At 46.0% G+C, this 17,267-nt stretch overlaps 1 protein-coding gene across 2 annotated transcripts in view; it reads right to left on the reverse strand.

Annotated features, from left to right (window-relative positions):
- Positions 1 to 17,267, reverse strand: part of LOC116941212 (drebrin-like protein) — a 120,303-nt gene that overhangs the window by 89,173 nt on the left and 13,863 nt on the right. For both annotated transcript variants that reach the window (XM_032952024.2, XM_032952023.2), the window contains exon 2: positions 7,192 to 7,247. In XM_032952024.2, coding sequence (XP_032807915.2) covers positions 7,192 to 7,247 — 56 coding nt within the window. The remainder of the gene's footprint in view (positions 1 to 7,191; positions 7,248 to 17,267) is intronic.

A 17,267-nucleotide genomic window follows, 5' to 3' on the forward strand; every position in this document is an offset into this window, starting at 1 on the left:
GCAAAGACCAAAGCACGAGCCACTTCGACGGGACGCATTTAACCAGCGTGATTGGAGATGCAAGATGCACCCAGCGTTAATCGTATTGCATCATCACAACGAGAGTCATCGTGACCCTGCGTTACAGACGGGACACATGGGCCGCGCCAATGCATAACCGCTTTCAACCCGAGTTGGAAAGCCTGAAAAACCACGACCAAGGCTGCGCAGGTGACGCACAACACACAAAGAGCATCTGCCCAGGCAGCCCAGATGCAGGGTTTGTATACACGGGAGAGCATGCCACTTCACGAGGGGCGGGGATGTTTGGGCATGCTTGCCCAGTTTAACAAATGAAACTCCCCTCCGGTGACTGCGTTTACATCATGCACGTAGCCGAGGTTCCCACGGGCCGCACTTTTGCAGGCCCGCACTCGTTACGATGAGGAGGTGGGAGGAGGGGCCTGTCGAGCAATTCCCACGGCCGCACCGATTATGCGTCGTGACGTCAGGCCTGGACGTGTGCCCGGCGTTATGGGTGGCACCACAGTGGCACAGTCACACACAGTTACTTTAAGATGTTTTCTTGTTCATGTTTTTGTGTTTTGTTTGTTGCGGTTGCACCCGATTCAAGAGCCGAATGGCTCACAGGGCTATACCAAAATAAATGGAACTATGAACTATGTTAACCACATCGCCCGGTGTGGCGAGGTGGTTAGATTTAAAACACATTTCTTTAGAACTGCTTTTTGTCTTTAGTTTGTTGTATATAGTTCAATGGGCCTTACATTGGTAATATTAAAAAAATGCCTTTTACAGATAAGATAGCTATGATTTACACAGTAGGGTCCATGACGCAAAAGCCTATGTCAACCAAGATCTGGACGGTGACACGACAGGGTTGCCGCTTTTGTTTGCAGAGGTTGGCGGTTCGAGCCCAGTGGCCACCATGGCTAACACTGCCGTGTGTGTCAACCTTAGACACTACGCACCGTCGGCTCCACAATGGACGTTTAAAAGATCCCATGACGTCATCTGTAAACGAGATGGCCACGTGTGCCCGTGTCGCGGTCCAAATTGCTACACTTAAAGCATTACTCGCAAATGACAGTGCAGCCAATTATCCTGTAATGCCGCGTGTTTTTTTTTCTTCATAACACGAATTGGATAGAATGCGATGAGTGTAATAGGGAACATGTTTTTTTTATAACACGGATGCAAATTGGATATAACGCCATTGAGTGAACAGAAGTACGTCGCGCGAGCAGGAATAAGCGGTTGTATGGCTGCCTCGGCATGGCATCACACAAGGCGGGGTGCCTTGTGTAAATCAATTAAGGTGCGTGTTTTGCGTTTATATTGCTAAAGGCTAAACACTGTTTTCATCCTTAAATATCTGCAATCCATTACAACTTAAGCTCACCACAAAATTTTCTTACAGCAGGGGCAATGCCCGAGACCGCACCATAAACCCCGTGTGTGACTTCATTCTAAACCACATTCAGGGCCATTTATTATATCTGTGTGACCTCTGCGTTGGCCGCTGGAGACATGAGCTTCAGGTGGACGTACTGGCGGATGGATGGACACAGAACGATACCAGTGATAGCGTATGCCACTTTAAAGTTGTAACATGTCAACACTACGCGTGATAAACCAAAGCTGTGAAGACTGTGAACATTTCACTACGCGAGCCACTATGCCAGCTCGAGAACTGCTCTCCGTCCGTGGTGGTGAGATGTTATCTCCCTCGCCTGATATGCAGGAGGTTGTGGGTTCGATCGTGAACTATCACGCCTCGAAATTTGGAGTTTGCATGTTCTCTCCATGGTCACATGGATTTTTCTCCAGGTCCTCGGCGTTTTCCCTCCACATTTATAAACATGCGTTTGGATTTTTTGGCTGCTATAAATTTCCACATAAGCCACTTTCTTGAGCTGTCATTTGTTGACCACCTCCGATTAGCACGGTTGGTTATGTACGGTGCAAAAGCAGTTCAACATTCATAGATTTGTGGCCAGGTCAGTTCTGAAAAACAGCTAAGAGCTCAGTGGGCTTCACCTGGTAGCTAAAATAGTCTCAAATAGTTTGCCTTCAGTTTAGTTAATTTAAAATAAAACCAGCTCAAGGAGAATGCAGGTGGCGTTACAGTTACAATAAGCGGCTTCCCGTCCATACAGGAAGCCGGTTTCTTGTTTGAGAGCCACGCAGTGTGGCCAGGAGACCGCAGGGCAAAGCCAGACGGCAACCGGCCTCGCGCTCTCTTGACGGTGAGGCCACAGGCCGCAAATCGCTTCCTGTGGTGGGCGGCGGCGGCGGTGTACAGACCACGAGAACCACCACCCCAACCCCCACTGCCCTCCCCTGGCTTCCCCCGATCCAGCCACAGAAACCGTCTGCCAAGCGGGACTGCGCAATCGGGGGCCAACTCCTCCTCCTCCTCCTCCCCCGCCGCCCGTGTTCGCGCCGCTTCACGGAGCGCTGCTGCGTCGAGCTAGGACGCACGGACCGGCGTCGTAATGCGGAGTCGCTCCGACTAGATTTAGGCGTGCGCGGAATCGCTCCTCGACACAAACACGCCACCGGTCTTTCGTTATACAGCACCCTGGACAAAAGCTAAAAAAAACAACGTGATTACCGTACCCAGTTTGTACATTTCTAATTGGAGACTTGCTATTATCATCCTCATCAGCCATGATCAACCCACTGCTGGATGGATAAAGCCTCCCGAATGCTGCTGCCATCTCTCACAATGCTGCATTACGGTATTAGGGAGGACTTTGTTCACAAAAATCAATGCAGCTATCCATAGCGATAGGAGCAATTACATCGGACTCCGAACCGCAAATTAATGAATGAGAACACCTATTGACTGACACATTTAATTCTAATGCTCGTGATGTACGCAGTGATTCATGTGTGTGTGCATTCGTACATGTTCTGTTATTTATTAACATTAACAATGGAGTCCCTATAGCAGTGGTTCTTAATCTTTACTGCAGCCTTGCACCCCCCATTGGTTCTCAATAAAAAATATAATTACGTTAATAAATACATAGGTTTGATGAAACGCAGTAGTTGCACCTACGTACCCATGCACAATTTGCGTTTCGATTATTTACCTTCTAAAAAAATGTGGCCAATGTCTCGCACCCCCCCCCAGAAAGGGCATCTCGCACCCCCAGAGGATGCGTGCACCCCCAGGTTAAGAAGAAGAACCACCGATCTAGAGGGTCTACATTTGCTCGCCCTCATTTGCCACAATGGCAGCAGCAGCAACAACATTCTCAATCTACTCATAACCCACAACCGCGGCAAGTCATTGAACAACGAGGTGGGAAAATTATTACTGTACCCGCCCCGTGTACAATGTCCGCGAGCCAATCAAGAAGTCGTGTTCCCTGCATTCAGCATTTGTGTATGAATATGCACACGTGAAGAACCATTTCTTGAGCCTTACAAAATGTTGGTGCCAAGAGCCATGTGAAGACCTGCAGTATCAAGGTCAGCGTAAGTATGTCTATAACAACACTGAATTGATTCTGATATTGGCAACAAGGGAGATGCAAACCAGGTTCAGAAATACTTTTACAAAGGCAAACGCTGCCCTTATAGCCCTAATTTGGGAGAGTGCAGTTATCGAGCACCTCCTGAGGCAAGCGTGTCACGCACGATGGTAGCGTGGCAAACAACACCGCACCACCAGGATGTCTTTGTAGCCCCCAGATGTTTACACACTTGCGCCAGCTACTTATTTAAAGCCGAGTCAACCTCTGAAAAACACGGGACAGGCTCAAGTACCATTCGCTGCCAACGCAAACGGGATCAGTGCCGTGTGCCAACCACTGCGCGGTCACCGTTCCCCCACTGTGCAACGACAAAGATCCCAAAGACAAATAAGACAATTGGGGCAAGTGCTGTTAGCGAGCACCGATGAAGGCCGGCATGGCACAACACAACGCTTGGCCCGCCTTTGTCTCCCTCGTGGCAATGTTTACACACCGCACCAGGTACTCATTTGAGACTGAGTCGACCTCGGGGAGGCCCAGGACCGGTTCAGAAAATCGTCACTGGTGTTGCCCCGTGAGCAGGAATCAAATTCGGGTCGCCGGGTTTGTAGCGCAGCGCGCTAACCGCTAGACTACCGTTCCCCACACACACCTATACACACACATGCAACTACACACACACGCACGCAGCCTTGACTCACGGTAAATGAGTCAAGTGATTGTCAATTCTGCATTCGCTTGTGGGATATTTTTCCAAGTCTGTTTTCACCGAGGCAGTGGTGCAGTTCGGGCCCGCAAGCTGTATAAACACACCGAGAGGAGAATGTGTCTGCACATTTACACTTGCAGCAACGGTAGGAATGTGCAAGTGTTAAGGGACCGACCGTATCCTGACATGCACCCACGAGAAAAGCTGACGACAAATATGGCCCCACGCTCCTAATGGCACCTTATTTTCACGTGGTGGCCGCGACTGCTGTTAATTACCGTCGCCACCCCCCCCCCCCCGCCTCCATGCGTAAGTTTTCAAGCGGCGGCGGATGCCTCTTAAGATTTACTCGCTGACCTGCGAATGAAGGAGCAACTCCGTCACGGTTTGTTCGAGACTTTACGTCAAGTCCTGCCGAGACGGCTCGGCTGGGAATGCCGCTGCTCCTTTTTTCGCTTACAAACAGCGCACATTGGCACAGGAGCACGATGGCTAGCCCTGTAGGATACTGCTTCCAGCAAGACGCTCATTATTTGCTCCAGTATCTTTGAAGAATGTGCTGTAATGACATTCATGACATCTTTTGCAAAGTAGATCCGAGGCAAATCTTTCTTAAAGCTTTTCGTGACTGCGGGAATTCATATTATTTGGGTCTTTCGGTAAAGTCACGTAGACAGGTTCAAAGAAAACAACAACAAAAACTACGACGTCATCATACGTGACTTTACCGAAAGACCCGAGACAATTTCAGTTACGTGGGGAGCAGTTCACATACTTTTAAATATGCTAAGGCTCAAATTCAGGTCAGTTTGACCATCTTTATTGCTCCGGGCTCAACAAAGCAAGTACCACTTTGTTGGAAGTCAACAGTGGTTGTCACATTCATGACTACTGGGCGACTGCCCTGGTAATGCGGACATTCCACCATTCGCTCAAGACGGCAGAGGACAAGCACCGCCCATGTTTACTTGAGCATGGAAATACTTAAAACGTGGTAAATTGGCCCACAGTGCCCAACTCTTGCAAACCATGCCAAGGCGTATTTAATATCCACGTGACGGCTTACTGCACCCGTTACATTATATTATCATCATCATCATCATCAGCCATGATCGATGCACTGCTGGATGAAGGCCTCCCCAAGCCATCGCTCATGGCCCCACGATACAACCGTCCATCGAGCACCTGCACGCAACTTAACGCCTCCGTCTCCCTGTGGCGGACGTCAACTTGAACGTATTCCCCTCCTTTGGCTGCCACGCCTTCGTTATTCTCACCCCGCCGGCTAACGTCCCTTTGAGCGACGCGTCCTGCCCATGCCCCCACTCACCTTTCTTGGGCGCTACGTTAATTATCTGCAGACGTTACCCAACAGCTCTGTGGGAAACCTGTCAACCCCCCCCCCCCCCCCCCCGTAGACTGGCTCTGTGAAGAGCGCGCCATTCGAACGTGTTGGCGGTACACCGGTGCAGCATAACACACCGGTCCTCATAAAAAAAGCGCGACAATGTCGCTGTTGCCCTTGAGTGAGCCGCAGACTCTCCATCAGAAGTTGCCTTAGATTCAGCAGCTGCTTTGCCGTTCGGATGCGTGACACCACGAGTCGTAATCTTTTAATGCCACCGTCCAGCAAGAAATTGTTCCGGAAACCCATCGAGGAACCGTCCGACCAAGTCTAGGGCAAGAGCCAAATCTGCCTGTGCAACACGGAGCCAATCGCCATCAGGCTGGGTGCTAGATGGCAACAGACTGTGAGGCTTGGTGCTCAGCTGCACGTAACATTCATCTGTCGACTGCTTCAACATCACAAGAACTGATTTTGACGCACCACCCTGCAACATTTTCTTACCGGGGTTGCGAAGCGAGGGTAAAATAAATGGTTATTGCAAAATTGTACTTTTTTATACTGCGCACCACCGGTGTACCGCCAATACGTCCAATTGTAATTTGGCAACAGGCCGCATAATATACATTTAGATCGTTTACATATCAATGTAAAACGAAAAACAAATAAAACGGCACTTTGCATTTTACGATAGCAGTGGACTATTTTCGTTGTAATGGGCATGTCCCGGAGCAGCACATTCATATGGAACGGTTCAACTGAGCTAAGCAAATGCACACTGCACCTTGGCTTCTCTCTCTCGAGCGGCAAACATTCACGCACTGCAAAACATTTGTAAGGCACACACGGTGTGACTGCAAAGCTTGAGAAAATACCGTCGCAAAACTTGACACCAAATGTCCTAGAGTAGCACAATTTCAGTCGTACAAACCGTGAAAATGGTTCCTTGTGTCCTCAATGTCAACTTAAATAACAAAACATTTTAAAATCAACATATAAATGTAGACAATCGTTTCTACAGTCATTGATGCCCGGGCTGAGATCATCAACTCACTACACTTGCATAACTTTTCTTCAGTCATGCGTGGTGATCTTAGAATGAAAACTCCGAATTTCAACGGCGCTGGCTCAATGCCCTGACAAGGGAATAATCCCCACGCAACAGCCACTCACCGAGCTTATTCTGACAGGGGGTGTCAGCCTCCTGAGCCACAGCACCACACCCACACCTCGAATGAGCAATGCACTTTTTCTAATATTAATAATAAAACGTAGCTCAGTTTGCCCAGGATGTACATAGCTGCAATGCTGTGCGGACCTAAATGGCCGATGGGAGTCGCACCGTAGTGCGGATGTTGCGCTGAAACGTTTGCGTCAAATCTGAACGCTCATTCTGGTCAGGGCGACTCAATGTCTCCCAAACTGTTTCACGTCCGATGCACGTGGCAGCCCCCACACATCACTCAGTGCGCTTCCAGTCACGGACGCTGTGGAAAACCAGTGGGCTTTACCTGGTTACAAATACAAACAAAATTTAAAAAAACCCGACAAGGCAAAATGTGAAGTAGGGCCAGAACATTCTATTTCTCTACCCGCCCCGCCTTGTATGTCGTGCGAAAAGATCGTTCTCTTGAGTGACAAATCCTTACCTCCGCACATAACCAGCTTGAGGTCATTTGTATTCCCTTCATAACTGAAGAGAGCCCTACAACGAAAGAGACAAGACAAGGCAACACGCACCATTAGTGGACCATTAATGATGCATGGAAATTGGCTTTGACATTTACAGCAGAAGTTAACGAGGCACCGAACAGTAATCAAATCAAACAATGTAAATATTGCACCTCAATTAAACCAGTGACAAAAGCAATTGAACAGCCGAGCTGTGACTTGTTACGGCAACCCTAGAAGAGTCAACCACTTGTGACAGACAGCATCGTTAAAGTCCACTTGTAACAGTTACAAACAGGGGGCCCCGGGCAGTGCTGTGCTGTTAGTGCTGTGCGGGGAACTTACTTTCTCCTCTTCATCCCCTATGGGACATAAGGCTACAAAAGTGCCGTGCCAGTATGCCGTCTCAAATACTTGGGTTAGAACGTGAAAAGCTAAACACACACAACAGGCCCAATTTGGCTCCGGCCACAAACCGATGTTGCTTATCGTCAATTTAGTCACGGCTCAAGTTGCGGTTTTGTGAGTGAATCCTTGAACGCGGATGTAAAAAAAAATTATTCCATTTTTTTTTACCTTACATTTATTTTAAATTTTAGATCAGTTTAGTTGCAGCAGCCATTAAAGGATGCGTCACAAGTCATTTTGGTGCCAAATTTTGGTGGATTTTGCGAGTCACCGGGAGATCGTAATCTTGGACAACATTAGAGTATCATAATGATAATAATAACAATTACAAAGTAAAAGTGTAGCATTATTTAACTGGCCAATAAAAGCTTTGCTTGGGAAGCAAGAGGGTAATATGAAGGGAAGATGATTTTTCACACAAGAACTGTGCAGTCGCAGCCAATGGGGATTAAGTCAATCATAATTAAATCGTCTAATGAACATTTCCACGTAACCTGACATTGGGGGAACAGACTCGCTCACAATCAGTCATCACTCGGGTTTGTAATTTACTGTACTTTTATTTTACCAGGTAAGGCCCACTGAGTTATGTAGCTCTCTTTTCAGAAGCGACCTGGCCACAAATGATAGCTCAACAAAGCGGCTTATCACGTGGAAATTTATAGCAGCCATTATACTCTAAACGCGTAATGTTGATTCTAAATTTGGAGGGAAAACCCGGAGGGCCCGGCGGAATAGCCACGCGACCACGGGAAGAGCAAGCAAACTCCAAATAGAGAGGCGTCAGTGTTGGGATCGAACCCACGACCTCCTGTATACCAGATAAGGTAGTTAACATCTCATAGCCACCGTGGCGCCCCATTACAATCTGCAATCACCCAACTCATCGTGGATTAATGGTGGTGCCCAGATACACCGTATAGTCACGGGGACAGGACTGGCTATTTTGAGAACTGGTCCTTATGGGAGCAGGTCTAGACGTTAAAATAGCATGAGCATTCTTTCCTGTACCGTACTCCATTGATGGAAATGAAATGTATCGTGTGAAGTGCACATGTGGTTGGAAGACAATTCAACGGTTTTTTTGGGGGTCTTTTTTTTCCTCCTTTCAAAGCTTTCTAAGTAAGCACATATACGACGTTTGGCGCAGCTGTTGGATGTCTGGGGACTGAAGCAATGTGAGACCGGGGATTTTTAGCTTTGCCCGTCGAAATTATGTCCTGTTTTTAGTTACTTAACACCAGGCTTGACAACCTTTTACCGTCAAACATCGCAACATTTAATTCAAGCACATTTTTTTACAATATATGGTAAAATTGCACGGATATCGTTTGCAAGAAAGAAAAAAACCTTGATTATTTACATTCACAAAAGAAAATCATGACTGCCAAACAATGATGAAAAGTTAATTGCGGCACTATTGCTCACAATATCACCACCTTACTACGGAAGTTAAGAGTTCAAGTCCAAACCCCATCATTCCTCCAGGGTCGACAAAGTGAGTACTAAATTTCGATTTAAAGCTTTTGTGACTGCAGGAGATTAATATTCTTGGTTCTTTCGGTAAAGTCACAGTAGAAGGGAAATAATAAAATAATACAAATAAAACAATTATTTCCCTTCTACGTGACCTTACCGAAACAACTAAGAAAAGCGAGTACTCATTAAATGTGGAAGGACAGCAAGAGTTGTTTAAAGGCGAGACTAGTGCCCATCAAAATAATTAAAAAAACGACTATGCCCGCTGCTTGCATACTACGGTTTGAGATGCTGTCCAATGTAGACGCGATATCCATCTTCAAATTGCAGTTTTTACATCATGTGAAATTTGCAAGAGGCTCAGGGCCGCCCTATGGTGATGAGCTCTGCCCATTGCTTGGTGAGCGTGGAAGACAATTTAGAGCAATTATGTTCTTGTGTGCTGTTGTGGATAACTTGAATTGCATCAGTAGATTGAGAATGGCCGGTAGCTACAGTAAGATGGCAACACTAAACATGACAGCTCAAATTGGCATCGCACACGCACCAGATAAATGTGATAAATGTAAAATCGTATTACCCAGAGCATAAATGCAAATTTTAAAACGTATATATTATTGTAGGGGAGAGAGGCAGTGACGCATTGGCTGGCATACTGCACTGTCAACCCAGAGACATCAATTTGCTTCCCAAACAAGGCCAAAGTCAGTGACAAACTGATATCGCTCTACGAATATAGTTATAAACTTTATACGTGTATTATTACGTGCATCCACGAATCGACGGCGAGTTCAATGTTCCATTGAGTGTGTTGGGCAATGTACGCAATGTACAGAGACAAAACGTAACAGTAATGCACACCTTATTTACTTTAGAGAAAATGAGATAGACGGGGGGGGGGAGGGGGGTAGGAAAAGGACAGCCCAAGCCGGTGTACGCCGGCTCAAAAATCGAGGTTTTTTTCTTCTTTTGATGATTCTCTTCCGGTTGAAGGCAACAGAATGAATGCATTCATTCACATACAAAAAAAAACCCGAACAGGTGCATGTATAAAACACATGACTGCATTCACACCCAATAAACCTATGGATGGGAAAATAACAACATTGCGGAAGCACCCAATGCTGCCAGTGTAAATACATTTCCCAATGTAAAAAAAAACACACAAATGGATCGCAAAAGCATCAAAGCCTCCACAGTTCGAAAAGTGTGATTGGCAAAACCGGCGAAAAAGAGACACTGCTGCACACAACAACAGGACACTGTTGTGTGCAGGGATTTAAGTTGACCGTTTAAGGGCTCTCATTGACTGGTCTTATAACCCACGTGATGGAACGAGCCCCATGCTTGCCAGGCTTCCACCCCCACCAAGGATCGACCCAGAACTGCCTCCCCTCTCGAGCGAGCCGGGTGTTGAACCGGCTGCTACAAACAGATCTCTCTCTGCCTTCACCACCCAACACAGAAAGCTGGTTTCAAACGTCAACACAAACCGAGCAATGGCTGACCTCTCCGCTGCTGCCTATGACACTGTTTGGCATCGACGGATGCAGTTCTACTGAACGCCTAATCGACGCGATGCTCAGCAACTGTACTTGCAGGGTGAACAGCTCACTGGTGAACACAGCTGCAAGAGAACTATCAAGAATGGCCTACTCCCTCAAGGCTCGGTAACCAGTACCGTCACTATTTAATAATCATATACAAGTGGCGTGCCATGTGCATCGTCTCGCAAGTTCATATATGCAGATGCTGCATAGGTTACAAACCTCATGAATATTCTAAATAGTCAAAGAGATTATCTAACTTTATTGGAGACATATTTCCATTTGCGGAGACTCCGACCACATCCCTCCAAAACCACAAGTGCTACCCACTTGAACAATCGTGCAGCAGATGCCACCCTTGATGTGTCCTGCTGTGGTAGCCCAGTGCACTATGACCCCCATTCCAAGATATCTAGGGGTCCTTCATGGACAGAAGCCCGACCTTCAAGCCCCACACAAAACAGATCGGTGAAAAGATCTAATCAAGAATCGGCTCGGCCTGCCGCACAAACTTGCAGGAACGACCCGGTGGGGCACCTCGGCTGATGCACCGCGAACTTCCGCCACCCTCTCGCTGAGCTACGTGGTGGCACCGTCACTGCGCTTCAGCCTGGTCCGCAAGCTCGTGCACAAAAACTGCTACACGCAACAATTAAATAACGCAATCTGCCCCATAACGGGACACCCTGCAGCCGACAGCAATCCCCCTGCATCCTGTTCTGGCACCTGCTGAGAGTTTGTTTTTGTCGGCGCCATGTCACCGCTTCTGCGATCGGCCACTGCTGCTGCCTTCACACTGGTTAAATGCATTTGAATATTATTTCGGCCAATCACGAAGCCACAGCGAGGCCTATCGGAAAGACAAACAGAGACAACTCTTCATACCCATGAAATGAGTAAAATTAAAAAAAAAACTTTATAAAAAACACGCTTTTATGAAATGTGCCGTACTAGTGATGGCAGAACTCCACGACTCCAGGAAGTGGCTCCCGAAGCTTGCCACAACGTAAGGGACCCGTGGTGATTTACAGCCAACGTTAGTCGAGCGTGGACAATTGGCCCCAAGCCGAAACCTAACATATAAAAAAGAATGTTTAAAAATATATTTTTATCATAGAATGTAGTGTTGTCATCAGTATGACATAAGTATACCAAATTTGCAGTCAATACCACATTGGGAAGTGGGTTAAAATTTAGTTACAAGATTTGAGGATACAACAACGACAACAACAACAGACAGTGAGTTAATAAAAAGCGTGTAATAAAAAAGGTCAAGAAGTCAACATGCCCACTCGCATGGATAGCGACGCATATCTCGCCTTTGTTTCCGTCTGGCACAATCTGGAACTACTGTGGGGTTCACACCTGTGACATTCAAGGGTCTACTCATACAATATATCCATCCTGCGCGAGGTCTTCCCAAATGCTCGTCTCTGCCCGTTTGTGAAAACGTGTTTGTGGCTCGCATTGTGCACGTGACTGACTTGGGCCAAGAAGTGCGTCGCTTAGCGTACATGCCATTGGTCCATGGCAGGAGTGGTGTTTGACCAAGGTAATAAATACGGCGGTGCCCAAATATAGACACCCCACTAAAATAATATGGAGACGTTCTAGAGAAAACACAACGTTATAATTCAAAGCCTCTCCAAACAATCTCAATTCACCAATAAAATATTTGTACTCTCTCCTGACACATTACAACGCAATTCAATTTGGTTTTGGAGCAACGTGAAAACAAAAAGAGGGCACCCGCTCACCTAATGGTCTGGCTTGCCGGTTTGCTAATGTGTGCTCATGCTCTCGAGCGTACGTTCAGTCTAGCCACATGCAGAACCAATACCACATGGCTGGTGTGTGTAGTTCACAAATATTTTCCGAACGCATTTGACTTTGGAAAAAAAAATCATCCTTAGGCAATGCGCTAAAAAAAGACCAGGGCCTTTGGAATGTATTTGTTTTTTTTAAGGGCTCTAGAAGGAAATATTCCGTGAATTCCTATATATAGCGATCACCATACTTTTCGTAATCTGCAACGCCAAGCTCATGAAGAGACCATCTTTCACAGAGACCAGGAAAAATATACCCAGAAAATGAGCGGTAAGAAATGTAATTTCAATCTTAAAGATGTACACTCGCAATTATAACCCAGCTTTAAATCGATCTCCATGACCACTGTCGTTTGTAAGTCACAAAAATAACTCCTTGCAGACAGGCAACTTGGAAAAAAGTAAAAATTTTCAAGAGCACTACTTTAACACAGGGTTCCTTAAATATGGACTCATGCAGTAAACCACTGTAATCTGTGCACTCCTTCAACAGAGGAGGAAAATAAAAATGGCACGAATGTTCTCATGCAGTCTTCTCGTAGCTGGCAGGCCTCGACTTTGGCATTTAGTTCATGAACATATTGCTACCATCATGCACAAGAACAGAATAGGGATCCTTAAACACAAGTTTTCAACAAGATAAAACATACGTTTTCAACAAGAACCCTTCCAATATTTTTCACGTTCCATTATCAGCCACAATCAGATGCATTCTCCAGGGTGACCATGAAGTCCCTTTGCATGCAATCTGTTTTCCAGTGCATTATATACCCTCCCAATTGCGGGAATACTTGAATCAGGAAATAAGTGGGCTACAAACTGCGAGAGGATATGATCCGACGTGGCCGTCCTGAAGCCCAGACCTGACACACAACACGTGACAATAATTCCCTTTGGGGAGGGAATTATTATCACACGTTGTGGGGAATTAATCAAGGAGAAGAACCTGACACTTAATATTGGCAATGTTGGGGAACTCAAAACGGCTGTGCGGAACTGCTTTTGTACGGAGTACGCAGCCACTCACTTTGAAGAATCTGCCGAGGACAAGTTGGGTACGAGTGTCCAGCTGTGCGCTCAGAATAGAGGGCCACGCAAGGAGGTTACCCCCTTTTTTATTGGGCGCCACGGTGGCGAGATGTTAACTACCTCGCCTGGTATACAGGAGGTCATGGGTTCGATCCCAACCCTGACGCCTGTATATTTGGAGTTTGCATGTTCTCCCCGTGGCCATGTGGATTTTTATCTGGGTCCTTCGGTTTTTGCCCTCCACATTTAGAAACAAGCGTCTTAAAGTATTTGGCTGCTGGAAATTTCCACGCAATAAGCCACTTTGTTGAGCTATCATTTGTGGCCAGGTCGCTTCTGAAAAAAAGCCATACATCTAAATCAGTGGGCCTTACCTGGTAAAATAAAAAAAACAATTATTGTATTTTAGTTTTATCCAAAGGCACTTTGTGGAACACCCTGTAGAATAAAGAGTTGTCGCCAATCAGCGACCAAAACTATTTAAGTACTAGAGTTTTGAGGAGATAAACCACGTGAAATTGTAATGAACTAAGACCTGTGGGCGGCGATATTGATGTATAAAATACGTAACCAGCTTTGTTAAAGATATTGTATTGATGATCAGTTTAGGGTTGTTCTAATAAACGTACCCATTAGAAGTTTACGCAGTTTTAAAAGCGTTACTTATTAACCTGGAGAGAGTGGTGATGGGGCCACAAAAAATAGATGTTTAACCAAAATTCCAGCATCACTCAGTTGGATGATAGAAATATCGATAACCTCAATCTTTGAGTATTTCAAGCAATCAAAGCAGCACTGTTTGAGAGGCCCTTCGTCTGACACAAAAATTAAAACATGACAATATGATCGAATATCAAGTGCCACAACAAGTTAAAGATAGATAACAAACCACTCTTTAACTCTGTGATCGACCCCAACAAGACTGTTGCCTGCAATTCTGAAACGGAAGGAATTTTGTTTTTAAAATCAGAACGTCATTGCCATGCAGTCCACAGCTTCCTTGCTCGCAGCAGTCCCCAACGCGGAATTGTATTTCCGCCCAGGTGACAAACTGACCCGGACTACGCCCATTGCACGGCTCAAAGGAAGTGCGCCGTGACTGTGTTTCATGTTTGTATCGCTGGCACAAGTCTCTCCACTTCGGAATCCTGCATTTTTTTCTATTCCTCCCATAACTTGTGGCCAAGCGCAATACTCCAACTTGCCGACAGCGTACAGGACGGGGAAAGCCATAAACAACACATATATTTCATATATGCGTCAGTATCCTTTGCTTAACAATGTGAAAGAGCACCGAGGTTGTGTTATACCGAGAACAAAGTTGACGCCAGTTTTTGTATATGGCCCGTTTCTACGTTTACAGAGCTCTTGACAACCATTGCCCAGAGCCCTGGGCATTAACGCCGAACCCTAATAACCCTAACGGTGCCATAGCCTGGCTCGAAGCTTCGAACATTCAAACTAAACCATAATAACCTGTAAGGGCCTTAAACTGGCTGTCTGAGCCTTTGTAACAAAACAAAAATATCGACTGTGTGTTGTAGGCCCAAAAATACTGCAGGAGGGTGCCATCGACTTTCCAGTGGCACACACATCCTGTGACTACCCATTTGGTACCAGATGGGTTACGACACACCGGGATATGAGCGGTAACATTCTTGTGGAACCGCAGGATCTTTAACGTCCCCGGTACAGTAGAAGGCTGAGGAGCTTGCTTGCTCCCACAATGATTGGCCCCTTTGCGAGAGTGGGATGCAAGGGGGTTAAGCCCCCAGCTCGACAGAGAGCCGCGCAGGTGCATTGTTACAACGTGTGATGATGCGCCACACGACTCGCTTCGTTAGGCCACCGAGAACTGCTGTTGTCATGGACACAATTATCAACAAGTGAAATCGCAACGCAGTGGTGTGCTACGGACCCCTGAAACTAAACAACAACCAGCATCTTCAAGACACTTAAATGAAAGAGAGGACGATCTAAAGCTATACGTTTGAATACTTAAGAGCAGCTCTCGGATGGCAGGTGTTGACTGCACAAGACTCGCAGGATCTAACAGAGGGAAGCAATGGCGAGTGTGCGGTGATGGCATTGGCGACATGAACAGCATCAGGCTTTGGGTCAAATACAACTGTTACTATGTCATTCGTGATGAATTTAAATTGCAATGTAGTAGAATTGTATTTTCAGCTAACAATGCTGTTCTACTACTGTAACTGTAATCACAAATGACCACAGGTCTAAACAGCTTTTGGCCATGATGACCTCTTGACCTTTAAAAATCTAATTCATTGCAGCATCTGGCTATTCTCCTTATTTATCCACTGAATGTTGGCCGTTAATAAAAGTAAATGGCATTTAGTAGTATAACAATAATGCATATATTCTTTGGTTCTTTCGGTAAAGTCACGTAGGTATAAAATAAAATAAATCACGACGTTTCGGGCACAACACAAGCATCCATCATCAGGTGAGAAAGCATGGTCTGCTGCTGAGGCAGACTCAAAAGCTGTCTCTCCATGTGTGGGGTGTATGGCTTGCTTATGAAAATCAGCCAATGGGTTTGGCGCAGACGATTCTTGGAGGTGAGGGGTGGAATAAACGATAAAGTGTTCGTTTGGCCAACGTTGAAGGGGATGAGAGGAACGGCAGCTGAAATATAAGGACTTAATCGTGAAGAATTATCACTGAAGAATGATCAATCGTACAAATCACATTCTAAATGTACAGTGCCTGAATGTTCTATCAGAAACAGGGGTACAGTTTTCCTGTAATGCAAACAGCAGCAAAGCAGATGTTAAACATGTGCATGCGTACACACGCCATTAATGGACATGGCCCCTTAATGCAATGCAATGGGATAATGTAATTGTCCAATAAAATGTTACGGTCTCATCACACTGTGCTGAAAAAAATATATCCACCAATCCATTAGTAAACCTCACTGCATGTGCAGGATGGAAAATGCTGAGAGCTGGGGGTGAAAAAAAAAATCACGTGTACGATTGATAAAACATTTGGCACTGACATTCGGATCAAGCAGCATTATGGTTAGCGTCACAATGCAGCCTTGGGAAGGCCATTGACTGCAACAGACAGCCTCAATCGGAAACAAACACAGGCATTTTACAGACAGTTGTGTCAAAGACTGTCGAGGCCGGGGCAGCGTCAACAATGAGCGTGCGCTTTTCTGCTGGCTCAGCAAGTGTGTGGGCCAAATAGGTCACGGCAAAAAGCACGCAAGGCGCTGCACGTGTCCCTGGATGTGCAGCCCTGCAGCGGGGCCGACGTTTCCACCTCGGTCCTTCCTTTGATGGTCTCACGTGAAATAATAAGATGCCACTCGAGCGTGCGGGAGAACGTGGGGAAATACTTGGCTTCGAGACTTTGGAGGCTAAAATCAAAGTTGCTAACACAATTTGGATTGAGCCGAGCTCTCAGGCAAGACAGCTCATATTTTTAAGTGGGTAAGGGCGCATTTAGACTAGGAGGCACTTTTTATTCTTGGTTCTTTCGGTAAAAGTCACGTAGAAGGGAAACAATGAAATAATAAAAATATAAAACAATAAAATTCTCACGACGTTTCGACTGCAACACAAGCAATCATCATCAGGTGTGAAAACCACAACAAGAAAATTTTAAAAAAGTGGCGGTTTTTTAACGTTAGCACCACGGAGAGAGATTTGACAGTTTGTTCAGATGGACGAGTCCATCTATGTTCGGAAAAGAGGAGGGGGGAGACGAAAAATAATGGATGCGGTCTGAAAG

This window comes from Petromyzon marinus, chromosome 11, assembly GCF_048934315.1.
Source record: "Petromyzon marinus isolate PM22_M1 ecotype Great Lakes invasive population chromosome 11, UKy_Petmar_22M1.pri1.0, whole genome shotgun sequence".
In the NCBI taxonomy this organism is placed as follows: Eukaryota; Metazoa; Chordata; class Hyperoartia; order Petromyzontiformes; family Petromyzontidae; genus Petromyzon; species Petromyzon marinus.